At 47.0% G+C, this 18,668-nt stretch overlaps 1 protein-coding gene across 1 annotated transcript in view; it reads right to left on the minus strand.

Annotated features, from left to right (window-relative positions):
• LOC118967411 (transmembrane emp24 domain-containing protein 11) overlaps positions 1 to 16,941 on the minus strand; it is a 43,413-nt gene extending 26,472 nt beyond the window's left edge. Inside the window, exon 1 of the mRNA XM_073236302.1 lies at positions 16,363 to 16,941. Coding sequence (XP_073092403.1) covers positions 16,363 to 16,609 — 247 coding nt within the window. The 5' untranslated portion in view covers positions 16,610 to 16,941. The remainder of the gene's footprint in view (positions 1 to 16,362) is intronic.
• Positions 16,942 to 18,668: the final 1,727 nt, after the last annotated feature.

Here is an 18,668-nt window from a genome sequence, read left to right on the forward strand (position 1 = left end):
AACAGAGAAACAAATAAATATATAAAATGGAAGGTGTTAAGAATGCTGAGAGGACAACCAAGGAACAAGGACAGCTAGTCCTCAGGGCTTTGGCTATTATGTGGGGAAGGCAGGGCAGGCTTCTCTGACATTGAGTGAAGACCTGCAGGCATAGGGGAGTAAGAATATATATAATTTTATTATATTTATACTTCTATATCACATTCAGAGCTAATTATGTGCCAAGCACCATTCTAAGGAATTTACACGTATAGTTTGAATTTTCATGACAACACCATGTAGGCGGATACAATTTTTATAAATATATATGAAGAAATCAAGTCATAGAGAAAGTAATTTGCTTAAGGGCACATACCTAGCAGGCATCAGAGCCAAGACTGAGACCCGGGCAGTGTACACCTTTTCCTTTGCCACCGCATGGTGGTGTCTCCATCTGGGGAAAGATCCTATGCAGGAGTATATGCAGGCGCATGCTTGGGGTGTTCGAGGAACAGCAGTGTCTTCCATGAGGCCATCAGAGAGACCGACATGAGATGAGGCTGAAGCACAGCAAGGACTGGGTCAGGGGGGTCTGCAAGCCCACTGAGGATTCGTGGGAGCAGCTGGTCCCAGAAATGGGATGATGTGGCTTCACATAAGAATGTTTTGTTCTTGTTGTTATTTTATTATTATTATTGTTTTTTTTGTGTGTGTGTGTGTAGGAAAGAATGGAGAAGGATGAAGGATGGAAGCAAGGAGGCTATTGTCATGACCTAGGTGCCTCAGGCCAGTTGCTAGTGCTGGAGGTTGTAAAGTGTTGGATTCTGCACTATTATCTCTGTTTTACTAGTTGGAAACTGAGTCCCAGAGAGATGAAGTCACAGCTCCAGTCACAAAGCTACTAAGTTGTAGGGGCAGAAGTAGTGATTCCAAAGCCCAAAACCAGACCTCCAGCTACACTGCCTCCCGGAAGGCAAACAGGGGCAAGTCCCTGACCGATACCTGAGGCAGAAAATTTGCCTGGATGCTGACTGTAGAGGGCAGCTTCTGGAAAGTGAGGTTCTCTTTGGGGGACACTGTAAGTCTGGGGAGAGGAAATCCTGGGGCAAAATACCTCTAAAAACCGAAATCAGTCAAAGGGAGAAATAAATTTTAAAACCCATTTATTCCTTATAAACTGCAGTCCAGGGCCTTCTCTCTCCCCTGCTCCTGAAGGAGCAAGCAAGAACGCCAGCCGGCTCCCTCCCCTTAACCTCTCAGGTTCAGACACTCCCTAGGTTGCCCAGGTAATTACCCACTGACATGGAGATGAACTTCTCTCCACCCCTGAGGATAAGCAAATGCACTAAAGCCAGGTGAGATATTCTGGAAATGTTACAATTTTACCCACAGACACCTAGAGAGAACATGGCCTTGTATGGGAAGTCTGCAATAAACCCTTGAACACTGCCTGTGCTTTGGAGTGACCAGCCCAGTAAACCTCTGGCAGTTTAACTGTATATCATGTATATTCTATACTTTTCAGAACGGTCCATCTCAAGAAGGTCTTTAAAGAGGTATCATTGGCAGTTCTGGAAAAGATGGGGTTCATCCACTGCACCCTGTAGTTATAACTAAAAACCTTGGGCAAAATGTATACAGCAAGTATCAGAAGATACTTGTATGGTGGAGATAAGGTGACTGGCTAAGACCTTACAACTCACAGCTTGACTCAGCAGTGAGCTCTCTCTTTTACCCACCTCTGTAAACACCAGCCTGGTGCTATAGTGGTTTGTAACTGCAGACCAAACTTAAAAAATGATAGATAGATGGATAGATAGATAGATAGATAGATAGATACATAGATAGATACATAGATACACAGATACATAGATACATAGATACATAGATAGATAGCCTGCTTAAGAAAAATCTACTCTCTTGAGCCAAAGGATCTGGAATAAGGTGATCCTGCAGAATGGAACCCCTTTGAGTATACCCACTGTACTCCAGATGAGACCATGAAAGAAACTGTACTTCTCCCCACTGGGTCCTTCAGCTGGGCTGGGTAGAATTCTAAGTGGAGGACAATACAGAGGCAGCACCCCTCTACACTAGAGTTAAGGGAAGCTTACAGAAAGTAAGGAGCTGGAGAAAGTGATCCTTATATCTACTTGGGAAATCTTGGGCACACCTCCAAGCAGCCTATGCATGTAACCAATCAGAATCAATGCAGCAAAGGATTTAGGAATTCATATATGGTATGGAATACTGCCCAGTTAATAGACACCAAAACCAAATAACAAGATAAAAGAATAGAGCCAAAAGAAAACAGATAATAAAAGAGCCGACCTAATCCTGCTGGCTAGATGTATGCCCTGAGAAAATAACTATTTCTGTGCTTTGGTTTCTTTATATGTAAAAACATCATAAAATACCATCTACCCAGGATACTACACCTAGTGTGTTGACTCTAGAGAGCACACAAGCAGAGGAGACCAGAGTCCCAGACACTAAATTGACATCAGGAATGTATATTCTGAATCTACATGGGTTTGCTACCTGCTAAAATAGACAATTCAAATAGGAACCAGAGTCATAATGTAATACTCATAATGCCTTGGATACATTACAAAATTACTCAACAACATCCAGGAAAATAAAAACTTGAATGGGAAAATACAGTTAATAGATACCAAAGCCAAAATAACAGATGTTGGGATTATCTGACAATTTTAAAGCAGCCATTATAAAAATGTATCAAGAGGTTTAAACACCACTAAAATGGAAAAGTAGGGAGCCTCAGAAAAATAAATAAAAGATTAAAAAAAAAGAGGACACATCAGGGTAGGAAATTTGAAATTGAGAGCTCATTAAATGACTCACTAAAATAATGGAGATGACAGAGGAGAGTCAGTGAACTTGAAACTAGATCAATAAAAATAAATTTATTCAAATAGATTTTAAAAAAAGCAACCCTCAAACAGAGTCTCATGAATCTGTGGGACAATAACCTAAGTCCTAGAGGAGAGAAGAAAAAGGATAGGGCTGAATAAACTGGAGAAATGATGGCTTCAAACTCCCCAAATTTGGTGAAAGAGATAAACCTACAGATTCAAGCTGAGTGAACCCAAACTAAGATAATCTCCTGAAATGCCATAACCAAATACATAAAGACCAGATTTCTCAAAATTGAGATGAAAAAAACAATGGAAAATACAAACGATGCATTACTGATAGGGGTGGGGTTGGTGGTGGTGGGGGAGGACTATATGAATGATGACAGACTTCTCATTAAAAACATGGAGGCCAGAAGGAAGTGGATCGGTGTTCAAGTGTTGAAAGTGTTGTCAAACAGAATTCTCTACCAAAAATATTCCTTCAGGGTGAATGAAGGCAAAATTCTTAGGTCAAGGAAAGCTAAGAGAATTTTTCATCAGAACACAGGCTTTAAAATAATTGCCAAAGGAAGTTATTCCAGCAGAAAGAACTGTGACAGGGAAATTGAAATATCAGGAATAAAAAGAAAAATGGAAGGGTGGACACCTGGGAAACTGCAGTTCTGTATCCTCCTCCTCCTGTTAAGTTTTTTGATGGTTGAACACAAAAAAATGTGTTGTGAAGGGCTTAAAGATGGCAGATGAGAGGTGAGACAGAAACCTCCTCCTAAAACCACATATATTATGAAAATATAGCAAATATCCTGAAAGAGCAACAGGAAAAAACACTGCGACAGACTGCCTACATCTGGGGAAAACAGCAGACCTCATGGAAAAGGATAAAGTACCAAAGTCATGATCTGGTGGGACCCAAGCCCTTCCCCCACCCCAGCTCACCGACAGGAGGAAGAGCAACAGAGCAGGGAGGGGGTGGAGGCCTGGGACTGCTGAACACCCAGCCCTGGAGGTCTGTCTGCTTGGCGAGCAAAGACCTACACTGTGTGGTGCTCTGGAGATTAGTGGGATTGGAAAGCTAAGACAGGCAGAATACTCAGAGAGATTGAGATTTCAGGCACTTGTGGAAAACAGGCATCCACAACTGGCTGCTCTGGGACAAAAGAAAGGCAGGCAGTCTGAGAGACTTCCTAACAGCAAGAGGGCTGCTAAAGGGGCAAGGATTGCACACAGTTTGCTGCTTGGGAGAAAGGGCAGGTGGACAAAATTGTCCTGGCACACTCAGCCCAGCAGGTTGGGAACTTTTAGGAGCTTCAGGCACTCCATCCCCCTCACTGGCAATGCAGCTCTGAGGCACCCCACCATGATATGCAGCCTGTTGCTCCTTCCTCCTGTCAGCACCAGCTTGCAAAACTGCTGCCCCTCCCATTGTGCCAGGCCAGCCAGAGGGTGGCCCCGCCTATGGCAGCTACAAGGGCATAGCATAGAGGCTCCTCCATGTGTGCTCGGCCCACTGGCCCTGGCAGTGGAGGCAGGCACTGAAGCCAGGAAGCAGGAAAGAGCTCTTTCCTCCCGGCAGGCAAAAGTGCCACTCACCTGCAACCCACACCATTGCTCCAGAGATTGAGAAGCTCCAGGAAATAGAGTGTCTGGGCACCCAGGGTACCACCTATAAATATGAAATGTCAAAGGAACCTGGTTCAAACAAAATCCCACAAACACCAGAAAGAGGGCCAAGTGAAACTGAACTCACCAGTCTTCCTGAAAAAGAATTCAAAGTAAAAATCATAAACATGCTCACAGAGCTACAGAAAAATATTCAAGACCTCAGGGAGGAATTCAAGGAAGAAAAGTTTGAAAAATACAATATCTGAAATGAAACACAATGGGGGGATTCAAAATCAGATTATATTAAGTAAAGGAGACAGTAAATGAAACAGAAATCAGAGAACAGGAATATAAAGAAGTTTAGGCAGAGAGAGAAGAAAGTATGTCTAGGAATGAAAGAATATTAAGAGAACTGTGTGGCTAATCCAAATGGGCCAATATTCACATTATAGGGGTACCAGAAGATGAAGAGAGAGAAAAGGGGATAGAAAGTCTCTTTGAGGGGGTAATTGATGAAAACATCCCCAATCTGGGGAAGGAAATAGTCTCTTGGGCCATGGAGGTGCACAGATCTCCCAACAAAAGGTACCCAAGGAAGACAACACCAAGACATACAATAATTAAAATGGCAAAGATGAAGGACAAGGACAGAATATTAAAAGCAGCTAGAGAGAGAAAAAAGATCATATACAAAGGAAAACCCATCAGGCTATCATCAGACATCTCAGCAGAAAGCTTACAGGCCAGAAGGGAGTGGCATGATATATTTAATGCAATGATACAGAAGAGCCTCAAACCAAGAATACTCTACCCAGCAAGATTATCATTTAAATTTGAAGAAGGGGTTAAACAATTTCCAGATGAGCAAAAGTTGAGAGAATTTACCTCCCATAAACTGTTTCTACAGTGTACTTTGGAGGAACTTCTATAGATGGAAATGTTCCTAAGGCTAAATAGCTGTCACCAGAGAAAATAAAACCACAGTAAAGGAAGTAGACCAATTGATTACTTAAGCAAATGCAAAATTAAATCAGCTACCCCCAAAGTCAGCAAAAGGATGCACAAAGAGTTCAGTATATGATACCTAACATATAAAGAGTGGAGGAGGTAGACAAAGAAGGGAGGGGTAAAAAAAGAACTTTTAAATTGTGTTTGTAATAGCACACTAAGTGAGTAAAGTTAGACTATTCGATAGTAAAGAAGCTACCCTTGAACCTTTGGTAACCACAAAAAGCCTGCAGTGGCAACAAACACATATCTATCAATAATCATCCTAAATGTAAATGGATTGAATGCACCAATCAAAAGACATATAGTACTGAGTGGATAAAAAAACAAGACCTGTCTATATGCTACCTACAGGAGAATCACTTCAAGAGGATCACCTATGAATGTGAAACAAATACTAACAATTAAAGGGGAAAATAGAATGCAATGAATTCATTTTAGGAGACTTCAGCATGCCACTAACTCCAAAGGACATATCAACCAGACAGAAAATAAGGATGCAGAGGCACTAAAAAACATACTAGAACAGATGGACCTGACAGACATCTACACAACATTCCACCTAAAAGCAGCAGGATACACATTCTTCTCAAGTGCACATGGAATATTTTCCATAATAGGTCATATACAGGGCCAAAAGAAGAGCCTCAGTAAATTCAGAAGGATTGAAATTGTACCAACTAACTTCTCAGACCACAAAGGTGTGAAACTAGAAATAAATTATGCAAAGAAAATGAAAAAGTGCACAAACACATGGAGGCTTAATAACATGCTCTTAAATAATCAATGGATCAATGACCAAATAGAAACAGAGATCAAGCAATATATGGAGACAAATGACAACAATAACAACATCGCAAAATCTGTGGTACACAGTGAAGGCTGTGCTAATAGGGAAATACCTTGCAGTAGAGGCCTACCTCAGGAGAGAAGAACAATACCATATGAACAGTCTAAACTTGCAATTAATGAAACTAGAAAAAGAAGAAAAAATGAGGCCCAAAGTCAGTAGAAGGAGGGACATAATAAAGATCAGAGCATAAATAAATAAAATTGAGGAGAATTAAACAGTAGAGAGAATCAATGAAATCAGGAGCTGGTTCTTTGAGAAAATTAACAAAATAGATAAACCCCTTCAAGAAAATTTAAAAAATAGATAAACACACACCACATAGCCAGACTTATCAAGAAAAAAAGAGAATCTACATGCATAAACAGAATCAGAAATGAGAAAGTATAAATCACTATGGATACCACAGAAATACAAAGAATTATTCGAGAATGCTATGAAGAAATATATTCTAAGAAATTGGATAACCTAGAAGAAATGGACAATTTTCTAGAAAAATTCAACCTTCCAAGACTGACTCAGGAAGAAACAGAAAACCTGAACAGACCAATTACCAGCAACAAAATTGAATTGGTAATCAAAAAACTACCTAAGAAAAAAACTCCTGTACCAGATGGCTTCCCCGCTGAATTTTACCAAACATTTAGTGAAGACCTAATACCCATCCTCCTTAAAGTTTTCCAAATAGTAGAAGAGAAGGGAATATTTCCAAACTCATTCTATGAGGCCAACATCACTCTAATACCATAACTAGGCAAAGGCACCACAAAAAAAGAAAATTACAGACCAATATCCCTGATGAACATAGATGCAAAAATGCTCAGCAAAATATTAGCAAACCGAATTCAAAAATAACATCAAAAAGATCATTCATCATGATCAAGTGGGACTTATTCCAGGGATGCAAGGATGGTACAATATTCAAAAATCCATCAACATCATTCACCACATCAACAAAAAGGACAAAACCCACACGATCATCTCTATAGATGCTGAAAAAGCATTCAACAAAATTCAACATCCATTCATGATAAAAACTCTCAACAAAATGGGTATAGAGGGCAAGTACCTCAACATAATGAAGGCCATATATGATAAACCACAGCCAGCATTATACTGAACAGCTCAAGGCTGAAAGCTTTTCCCCTAAGATTGGGAACAAGACAGGGATGCCCACTCTCCCCACTGTTATTCAACATAGTACTGGAGGTCCCAGCCACGGCAACCAGACAACACAAAGAAATACAAGGCATCCAGATTGGTAAGGGAAATCCAAACTGTCACTATTTGCAGATGACATGATATTGTACATAAAAGACCCTTAAGAATCCACTCCAAAACTATTAGAACTAATATCTGAATTCAGCAAAGTTGCAGGATACAAAATTAATACACAGAAATCTGTGGCTTTCCTATACGCTAACGATGAACTGGCAGAAAGAGAAATCAGGGAAACAATCCCATTCACAATTGCATCAAAAAGAATAAAATACCTAGGAATAAACCTAACCACAGAAGTGAAAGACCTATACCCTGAAAACTACTAGATACTCTTAAGAGAAATTAAAGAGGACACAAATAATTGGAAATTCATCCCATGCGCTTGGGTAGGAAGAATTAATTTTGTCAAAATGGCCATCCTGCTTAAAGCAATCTACAGATTCAATGCAATCCCTATCAAAATACCAACAGCATTCTTCAACAAACTGGGACAAATAGTTCTAAAATTCATATGGAACCACAGAAGACTCCAAATAGCCAAAGCAGTCCTGAGAAGGAAGAATAAAGTGGCAGGGAGGATCTTGGTTTCCAACTTCAAGCTCTACTACAAAGCCACAGTAATCGATACAATTTGGTACTGGCACAAGAACAGAGCCACAGACCAGTGGAACAGACTAGAGAGCCCAGATATAAACCCAAGCATATGTGGTCTGTTAATATATGATAAAGGAGCCATGGACATAAATGGGGAAATGACAGCCTCTTCAGCAACTGGTGTTGACAAAACTGGACAGCTACATGCAAGAGAATGAAACTGGATCACTGCCTAACCCCATACACAAAACAAACTCAAAATGGATCAAAGACCTGAGTGTAAGTCATGAAACTATAAAACCCTTAGAAGAAAACATAGGCACACATCTCTTAAATATAATCATGAGCAACTTTTTCCTGAATGCATCTCCTTGGACAAGGGAAACAAAATAAAAAATGAACAAATGGGACTACATCATGCTAAAAAGCTTCTGTACAACAAAGGATACCATCAGTAGAACAAAAAGGCATCCTACAGTATGGGAGAATATATTTGTAAATGACATATCTGACAAGGGGTTAACACCCAAAATATATAAACAACTCACATGCCTCAATACCCAAAAAGCAAATAACCCAATTAAAAAATGGGTGGAATTAGACCATTGTGAAAAGCAGTATGGAGGTTCCTCAAAAAACTAAAAATACAAATACTATTTGACCCAGGAATTCCACTCCTAGGAATTTACCCTAAGAATGCAGCAGCCCAGTTTGAAAAAGACATATGCACACCTATGTTTCTCGCAGCACTATTTACAATAGTCAGGAAATGGAAGCAACCTAAGTGTCCTTCAGTAGATGAATGGATAAGGAAGATGTGGTACATATACACAATGGAATATTAAGGGGCATTATGATTAGCACACGTAACAGGGGGAGGGCATGGGGAAGGCAGTGTAGCACAGAGAAGACAAGCATCTTAGTATGCTGATGGATAGTGACTGTAATGGGGTATGTGGTGGCAACTTGATAATGCGGGGAATCGTAACCACAATGTTGGTCATGTGATTGTATACTGATACCAAAAAAAAACACAAAAAACTAACAGGATAGGAAAGACATACCACTCGGACAATCAGAAGAATGCTTGAGTGGCTCTATAAAGTAGACTTCAGAGCAATGAAAATTACCGACAGACAGGAACCTTACATAATGATGAAAGGTCCATTCCCGAGGTGAACATAGCTGTCCTAAATGCCCCAGACAGTGTCCAGAATACGCGCAGTGAAACGCTGCTGGGACTTGAGTCCATAGCAATCGGCAGAACTGCACAAAAAAGCAGCAGAGAGGCAGTATGACAGCTTCTTGAGCCAAAAGGACCCACTTGCCATTTCTAGAACTTTCTGTCCAGCAGCAACAGAAACGCCAGGTGCGTGTAGGTATCCCCACCTTCACCCAAAAGCCCGCAGCCTGGCCGTACACCCCTGCTGGAGCGGCCGACGGGCACACGGCGTTTTCCACGTGTGCGGCTGGCCACGTGGCAGCCTGTGCGTGCGTCTCCCTTTCTCCAAAAGGATGGTTCCTCTGTGAGTTTGCTCCTGAGCCTCTCCCAGCGCCCCGCCCTGCCCCTCTGCTGGCTGCCCTGCCCCATATGGGACCAACCGGCTTCCCTGTCCTTCCACCGCCAAGAGTCACATGGCCTGCAGCCCACTCACCCTTCCCACCTGCCTCTGGGTGGGGCCTGGGGCCTGGCCCTCGGCTGGGGGCGGGGCTTGCCCTGTGGCCGAGCTCACTGAGGACTTGTGGGGCGAGAGGGTGTGCCACAGGAGTTCAGGAAGGGATTTTGAGCTGATGAGGGCCAGTTGGGCCCGTTTTTAAGACGCCACTGTTCCTGGCATATCGCCTTGAGTTCCTGGAATGAGTGAGGCTGGGTTTAAGTGGTTTCCAACAGGGTCTGCTGGCAGGGCCGCGAAGGCGAGGGGTCATGCCCCTCGCTGCCACCAGATGGCGGCAGAGTCAGCCTGCTCGGGGTGGTCCGTGGGGCCGGCAGGACAGGAGCGGGCTGCCTGTCCGTGCTTCTCACCTCCAGCCACGACAGCCGCAGGGCTTTCTGGCCAGGAACAGGGACACTTAGGCAGCGCACTGAGCCGGTCTGTGCCTCGTTGTCCCCACGGGATGTCTCAGGTATGAAGAGTCAGCGAGTTAATATTGTAAACTGCTTCGTGCATTATGTCAGCGCCTGGTAACTATTCTTACGTTAGTATTGGGCTTTAGATGTGCAGTTTTCCCTCCACTCCCAGTGAGTCCTACAGCCCAGTGAAGTCCTGTGATAATACCGACCTTTACAGATGAGGCCAAGGCAGAGGGGCCAGGCGATTTCCCTAAGACCACCCGGCTGGTGAAGGCGGAGCCAGGATTAGACTCAGCCTGATTCTGCCTCGAGGGCCCTGGCCCTCACCACAAGCCACACCACTCCCGCCACAGCCTTGGGCGCCGTGTGTTTGTGTGTTTAAAACCAAAACGTAGTCCTTGCTAAGCTTTGGGGCAGCCCAGTTTCCAGGAACCCTAGCCCAGCTGGGACTTCGTGCGGAGGGAGTGCTGCCGACAGAAGGCGGCCACACGCACCACGTACGGCACCCACCGCCTCAGAGCTCAGCTCAGCAAGTGTGGAAACCGAACCCCTGGCAATATGTGCACATCCCAGACGCCCCTCACTGTGCAACCCGCCGAACGGGCCGCCGCTGAAGAAGGCTGCCTTTGTCTGTGTGAGCGTGTGACCTCTTGTGGCAGTCCTAGTCCGCGTGTCTTCGTGTCGCCTCCTGGAGGGGTGGGCTTCCCGTTGTCCTTGCTGCATAGCAGCATCTTACGGCGGGGGGGGGAGGGGCGTGACCGTGTCACCTGCACTTGCCCAGTGGGGGCATCAGGACAGCATCGTTTTTGGCCATGAAGATTTATGTGCGTGTGAACACACATATGAGTTTCTGTCGGGAATCTCCTGCACTTACCTGGGTCTCAGGGTGTACCTGCCGTCCAGGTTCAGTGGATGCCAGAGCCGTGGTTGATGCCCATGCCTGGTGTGTGTGAGGCCCAATGTGCCTGCACACCCGGTACCTTCTTTTCCATTTCGGGGTTTGGTGGGCTTGTGGTTGCATCTCACTGGGCTTGGCTCGGGTTTTCCTGGTAATACAGATCGAGTGCCTTTCCACTGGTCTGTCTATTTGTGTCCCTGCTCCTGGGAAGCCCATCTCTCTGTCTCATGGGTGCTGGGCAGTCCTCCATGCTGGCTGTCGCTGCGCTGTAGAGGCTGAGCACACCTGTCCCTTTATGTTTAACCTCAGACATCTGCCATTTCTTCACTTCACTGAGGAGAAGAGGTTGGGTGTGCAGACACTTCTCTCAAACTGGCATCATTGGAAACCATGGTGTTTGCAAAGGGTCTGTCAGGAGAAATCAGTCGCCCCGGAGGCCAAGGCACTCTCCCTTGGCCAGGGAGCAAAGGGGCCATGATTCAAGCCAGCACCGCCAGGGTGGACACTGCCCCACCGGCCCCTCCAGGTCCTTTTCCAGCTCTGTTTGCCCGCCCCTGGCTTTGGCGTGCTTTCTGTGGCCTGTGACCTGAGGGGGCACTCACAGAGAACAGGAAGGGCCCCGGGGGCTTTAGAAGCCTGTGCCCTAAAGCCAGCCAATGGCACATGCGGCAAATGCCCAGCTCCTCTGCCTGGGGCTGAGACAAACTCTGGGATATCTTACCCAACTATTTTTTTAGGTTCTTTAAAATCGTGGCAAAATATACATAACAAAATGTAACATTTTAACCATTTTTTAAATGTACAATTCAGTGGCATTAAGTATGTTTGCCCTACTGTGCACCTGTCGCCACTGCATTCCCGGAACTGCTTCGTCATTCCCAGCCCTGCCCGCACTCAGGCGGTGACGCCCCTTCCCCTCCCCCCAGCTCCAGCACCTCTGTTCCACTTTTTGCCTTCGAAATGTTACCACTCTAGGGACCCCATATAAGTGGGATCATGCGGCATTTGCCCTTTTGTGATGGGTTATTCCATTTAGCATCATGCCCCTAAGGTTCATCCATGTTGCAGCACGTGTCATAATTTCATTTTTATTCATTTCATTCTTTTTTGTGATGGAATGTTTCATTGTGTGGACAGACCACCTCCCATGCATCTGTCCATCTGCTCCTGGGTGACACTTGAGTCGCTCCCACCTTTGGCTGTTGTTTGAACAACATGCGGTGTGCATGGGTCCCGGCCTTTGTCCCCTCGGGCATCTGCCCGGATGTGGAGTGTGGGGTTGTGTGTTTGCAGTGGCTTCTTCTCCTGCCCCTGAGCCCCCCGGGCTCAGGCCCCCCTGGGCTTCACCTGCAGCCTCACCTGGCCCAGCATTTGTCCCTCTCTCCCCTGGAAGCATCTCCTTAATGGGGTACTTGTGCTTGAATCTTCAGCTTGGGGTTGGCTGCAGAGAGCAGCCCAGAAGGTGCCCCTGAGCGGGATGCGGTCTCCCATGAGGATGTGAGCGGGGGCTGCCACAGTGCAGCAGAGACCCATAGCCACCCTTGCTGGGCGCCCACACCTTGCCCATCTCCCTGTCTCTGTGAGGTTTGCACTCTGAATTAAAGAACAAAAAACCCAGGTAGTTTGGCAGAGTGTGAGAGTCATATCTGGGGACTCTTTGAAAGGATGCCACCAGAGGCAAAATTTCTATAGTTCCAAATTCTAATTTTTTTCTGGTTATGACCGTGCCCCACATCATGATCACTGTGTCCACAGTGCCTCTCCCTTTCTCTTGGTACCTGCCTTTTATGAGGACTAACAGCCTTATTTTAAAAAGTGTCTCCAAGGACCAGCGAATAAATGGTTTTAAACTCATGAGGCCAGCACGTACACAGCTGCCCCCCCAGGGCTCTCTCCCCAATCCTCGTCTGTCCTGGAAAGAAAGACCTTGCTCCCTCTTTTATTAAAGACTTTCTGGAATTTGAAACAATGTCAAAATACAGACTATATCTGACTCTGACATCTCTAAGCAAGTTCACAAAGCAACGACCTCTTATCCTGCGTTCGGCTCAGGGGCCTGACAGGCATGGTTCTGTTCCGTCCCCCTCTCGGCCTCCAGTAGGGGAACGTGGGCCTCCTCTGCTTCCCGGGCAAGTTCCTCCCTTTCAGAGAGGCGTTTGAGCCGGCATTAGAGCCACACCTGCTTCTTGGGTGGCTTCGGGCAGACACTGCTAGGCCGAGCTGGCAGAGCTGGAGACAGAGTCCAGGCAGGTGGGAACTGGTATCGGAGGGCACCCGAGGCCAGCCACGGTCATGGCAGGTGCATCGCTGCTCTCCAGCCAGTATGAGCTCCACTCTCCAGACACAGCAGCGGGGTGCAGGTCTCCAGGTCCTTCGGCTGGGAAGGCCAAGCGGTCTTCGACTCTGTCCTCCTCTGGTGCTGAGCTGCCTCCGCCTTGGGAAGGCAGAAGGCTAATTCCTCAAATGCCTTGCAGTAAGTATGTCTTTAGTCCAGTGAGCAAAAACATACTTTTTGGTAGATTCTGATGACTGGCTCTGAGGCTGCTCTCTGGACTTGGACTTTCTAGGTGGGTGTATTTCATTAGACCCCACTGGACCTCAGAGCTGTGAAGAGAGAAATGACACGTAGCTGGTGTATGACCTGCCTGGATGGTCCAGGAAATTTTGAAATTTGTTTTTTAATTTTAATGGCCATCTAAAAATTAAATACAAGCTTATTCTGGATCACACTTCTTAACCAAGTAGCGTTTGGCATGTGCGTTTACCACCGAGTGTGCACTAAGCAAAAGAGATTTCCTGGGCAACGACTGTTTTGCAGTGGCTCAGGGACAGGGGGCAGGAGCTGCCACCTCGCAGCACAGGCAGCCTGGACACGCAGAGGCCCCAAGCCAGGTCTGTGTGAATGTGGCAAGCAGAAGAGCCGAGCCGAGCTCCTGGCTGTAGGAATGGGCTCGCAGCACTTAATGAACAAAAGAAGCCGAGAATAAATATGCAATGAAATGTTTTCATAAAAGGGGCTCTTAAAAGAAATGCTGAAGACATGTATTTTGGTGTGTGCTATGGTATTATTTGGCACAGCAAATGGGCTTATGATTAAAGATACAACCATAGTTAAAGGAAAAATAATGACAAGAATAGAGGCTTAACTGATGGTCTATTGTGCTCAAAATTCTTGTAGAAGTTCACCACAGTCAAGCACAAAACTCCTCCAAACCATGCCTCTAGTACTAAACCCAGTGTCAGTAATTTGTGCATCTCTTTAACTCTAGGAATTTATCTTTTTAAAGTCTGCTTTGAATACCTCCGCTTTCTTTTGGTTCATATTTACATGGTGTGTCTCTTCCAATTCTTTTCCATTGAACCTTTCCTTATATTTAAAGTGTCTCATTTGGAAACCGCATACAGTTGCTTTGTTTTCAGATCCAGTCTGACAGTTCTTGTCTTTTCCTTGGAGAGTTTGTGCATTTACACGTGATGTGGCGTGAAATGTAGTTGGGTCTAAGCCTGATATACTGAAGCTTGTTTGTCACCTACCTCTTTGTTCCTGTTCCTTTATCCCTTTTTTCTTGCCTTTTTTGATTAATCAAGCATTTTTTCCTATTTCTTCTCTATTAGCATATTATACATTCTGGGACTTCAGGACCATCTCTTATTTTAAATGGCCTAACATGTTTCCAAATTTGCCTGTAATTTCAGTGGCTTTAGGTTATGTGGGAGTAATGGCTAAAGAGACTGCAGAGTGGGAAGGACAGAGACAGAGGCTTGGGAAGGTGGGGGCGGGTGCCTGGAGTCAGAGAAGGGCCACCCTGCACGTGCACGGGGAGAGGGCGGGACAGAGCAGCTCTGGACTCGGGAGGAGTAGCCGGCCGGACCGAGCCTGCCGTGCGGAGCGCCATCTTGCTGCGTTTGCCTTCCTGCCTCGGGCCGTCCAGTGGGTCAGGGATTCCCCGGTCTCACTGCCATGGGTGTGTCTTGGGTCAGGGCCCTCCAGCTGGTGGGCACGAGGCAGCAGGCAGGGTGGGCAGGCTGCTCCTGGCCCTCACACTCCTGCTTTCCCTCCTCAAATGTGAGCTGAAACATTTCCAAGTTACTAGGAAAATGACCTGCTGCCACAGAGCTCCTCACCCTGGATCTGGAGTGCGTGAGAGGGGCAGGACTCTGAGCACACACAGCACCTTTGGGTGTGTGGCTGGCTTCTAAGCTTTGCAGACATTAATTCAGTCTTCATCACAAACAGAAGGAATAGGTCTCATTTTGTCCCACCTGAGAAATGAGGCAGAGAGATTAAGCAGCTGGCTCAAGGGCACACAGCCACCACGAGGCAGAGCTGGGGTTTGGATCTGGGCGGTACCAGTCGCTCGCCACAGCCCCCAGCAGGGTAACTTCAGCAGCAATGGGGCCCGGAGCCGCCCAGCGGCCCCCCATCTGCCTCCCCATTCTGCTCACTCCAAAGCTCTGCCTCACACGGAGCCCCTCTCTGCCTCCACCCTTGGGCGTGTATTAGAGTGTTCGCAGGCTGGGCCATCACTCCTGGCCGCAGAACACCCGAGTGTGATGGCCGGGAGAAACTGAGGGAGAATCTGACTTCCCAGCGCAGGATCAGACGGGACAAACAAGCTCATGACGAGCACGTTCGGGGAGTACTGCCGGGGCTAGGCCCTGCTGCTTTTTTTTTTTTTTCATTAAAGTCACAGAATTTGGTGTCAGCCCGACTTGAGTGTTAAATATCATACTGGATTCTCTGTACAATTCTGAGACGGTGGGCACCAGTTTCCTTCCCAGACGGCCAGTCAAGCTCAGCTGCGCGGGTGTGTCCTTGGTGGCAGTGGGAAATGCACAGGACTCACTGGTGATGCAGGCCCCACGGGCACTGGGCTTGGGGGCGGTCTCACCTCTGCGCATGCAGGCTTTCCCCCCGCACGGTGTTCCTCCCCACAGGGCCTTGTGGAGCTCCAGGGGGCTGAAGTTCAGAGACATCAACTTCTGCTGTTCTGTCCTGTTTCACTAGGCTGGTCTCGAGACCGCACAGATCTTTGGAGAATTCACCACAATTAGCATGATTAACAACATCAGAGATTCTTTTACCTAAGGAAACCTGACCTTAGGAAACCAAATCAAGCTTGGACTGTACGGTGTCACACTATCTCAGGGGAAGACCGTCTCACGTGGTTCTCACTGCTGGATAACATATGCGTCACATCGGCCTAAGGACAGGAATGGCATCTTGTGTCCACCGTTCAGCAGACACCCACCCACCTACCTGTTACCAAGGTGTCGCTGGGGATGTCTTTCAGTATGCATCTCTCCTCTCGTTCCCCTGCGTGGAAGTAAAAAGCCGCTAAAGGCGAAAAACAAAGACTTAAAAGAAGTGTCAGCACCCGCATTTCTGTCGCTGCCGCAGCTGCTCCCGGCAGATCTCTCCTTGAAGTCAGAGGGCTGAGAGTGGCGGGGTTTGCTGTGTGTTTCCCTGCGTGACTTTGCAAATCGATTTCTGTGAGAAGTAACATGTGGTTATACTTGGCGAGTGATTGCAGCAAATCCCAGGAAACAAGATAAAAAGACGCCTGAACCTTGGGGCCTTTCCAAACACGATAACGTCAGAATTCCTCCTGATCTGTTCCTTTGTAAGAATCTTGATGTGTTCAAATGGAACAGACGACAAGGAGGGGCGGGGCACGAGCCCAGAGGAGCCCAGAGGGCCAAGGCCGGCAGGTGCCCCGTGACGGCCACGCTGGCCCTGGGGACCGGCTGGCACGGCCATTTTCTGGTTGTTTCCACTGCTCAGCAGGTGAGGGAGAAGGAAGTGAAGATGATGAAAATGAGAGGAGGGGAGCACAGGAGAGGCACGTGGGTGCGGGGTGAGGAGGCGGGTGTGGGCGTGTGGGCAGGAGGAAGTGGGCTGCCAGGGAAGCCTGGATTTAACTGAGGCCGCACCCTGAAGGAGAGTCTGTTTTGTCGTGAAAAAGTAGTTAAACTCACCCAGTATGATGCATTCGGTCCTTTCATCTCTGGCATGCGATGTTTTCTTTTTAAGCCTTTTATTTCAAAATACTTATTTACTCATACAAAGTTCACACAGAGAGGTCCCCTGCACCATCAGCCAGCTCCACCCCCGGGTAACATCTCACATGGGAAGACAGCCACATCGCTGCATCACGGAAACTGGGGACTCGATGCCTGAGAGTGCAGTTAAGAGACTGTAGACCTAATGTGGGTTTCATCTGTTTTTGCATACACTCGTTTTTAAAATGTGAGGACCTAGCAAAAGAATGCTTCCCAGCAACTAATTAGGAATACTCTTGAGACAAGTGGGACAATGGGGAAAATGCAGCAGCCCGGTCTGGAGCTCCCGGGGCCTGGGTCACCTCGGTGGACTGCTCTTCAGCTGGGTGAGCCTTGGCAGGTCAGCAGGCCCCAGGGCCGGCGTCTGTGAAGCAGGGATGTGGTGGTGGCATCTGCCTCACGGCAGGATGGCAGGGCGTAGATGAGGCCTTACCTGTACCAGCACCCCTCAGGCACTCCGGGAAAGGGTGTGGCTGTTGGTGTTTCTGGCACCAGGTGGCGCTCCTGTTGGGTGCTTCCCTACTGCAGGCAGTGGGCTGCCAGGCACAAGGCCCGTAGCTGTCCCCATCTGCCCTCAGCCCCTCCTGGCACTGGAGCCCATCTTCTTGTCCCCGGGAAGCTTGGTTCTTGGGGCTCCAGCCTTTGCCTTCCTACTGGAGCCCAGCCCCTCTGCCCTAGCCCCTCGCTGACCACTCTATTAGTCTGTTTGAGCTCCTAAAACAAAATACGGCAGACTGCGTAGCTCATAAACCACTGACATTTACTCCTCCCAGCTCTGCAGGCTGGAAGTCTGAGATCTGGACGTCAGCACGGTGGGTTTCCGGTGAGGACCCTCTTCTGGGTTGTAGATTGCTCACGGCATCCTCACATAGCACACGGGGCAATACAGCTCCGTGGGGCCTCTTTGTGAGGACACTGCTCCCATTTGTGAGATTCACCCTCATGGCTAATCACCTCTTAAAGGCCCACCTCCTCATACTATCACATTGGCTGTAGGGGTTCTAGCATGTGAATTTTGAGGGTTCACACTTAGATCATAGCAACTGCCAATGCTTTCCCATTGAGGAGCCCTACAGTGTGGTGTTTACAGGCCTCCACTCTGGAGCCACTGTCTGGGCTCATCTTTTCTGCCACTCGCTTGCTTTGTGACCTTGGACAAACTTCTTAATTGTTCTCTGCCTCAACTTCCTCAGCCACAAGATTGGGATGATAGCACCCACTTTATGGAGTAGTTGCAGAGATGAAATGCTGTATCTAGAGTGCTGAGAACAGCCCCCGGGTACGTACAGACACCCCATAAAGTGGGCCATCATTATCACCCTGCACCCAGCACCTTGGAGGAGTTGTCCAGATGCGCTGTCTCCGCTTCTCCCCCTCCGCTCACTTCCAGGAACTCTTTATTATGGAAAATGTTAAGCACACAAAACTGGAGAATTGTGTGATGAACTCCAGTCTTTTTTCTTTTAAAAAGATTGTTAACACTAACGAATTTTTTTCCTCTGG

This window comes from Manis javanica, chromosome 5 (assembly GCF_040802235.1).
Source record: "Manis javanica isolate MJ-LG chromosome 5, MJ_LKY, whole genome shotgun sequence".
NCBI classification, from domain to species: domain Eukaryota; kingdom Metazoa; phylum Chordata; class Mammalia; order Pholidota; family Manidae; genus Manis; species Manis javanica.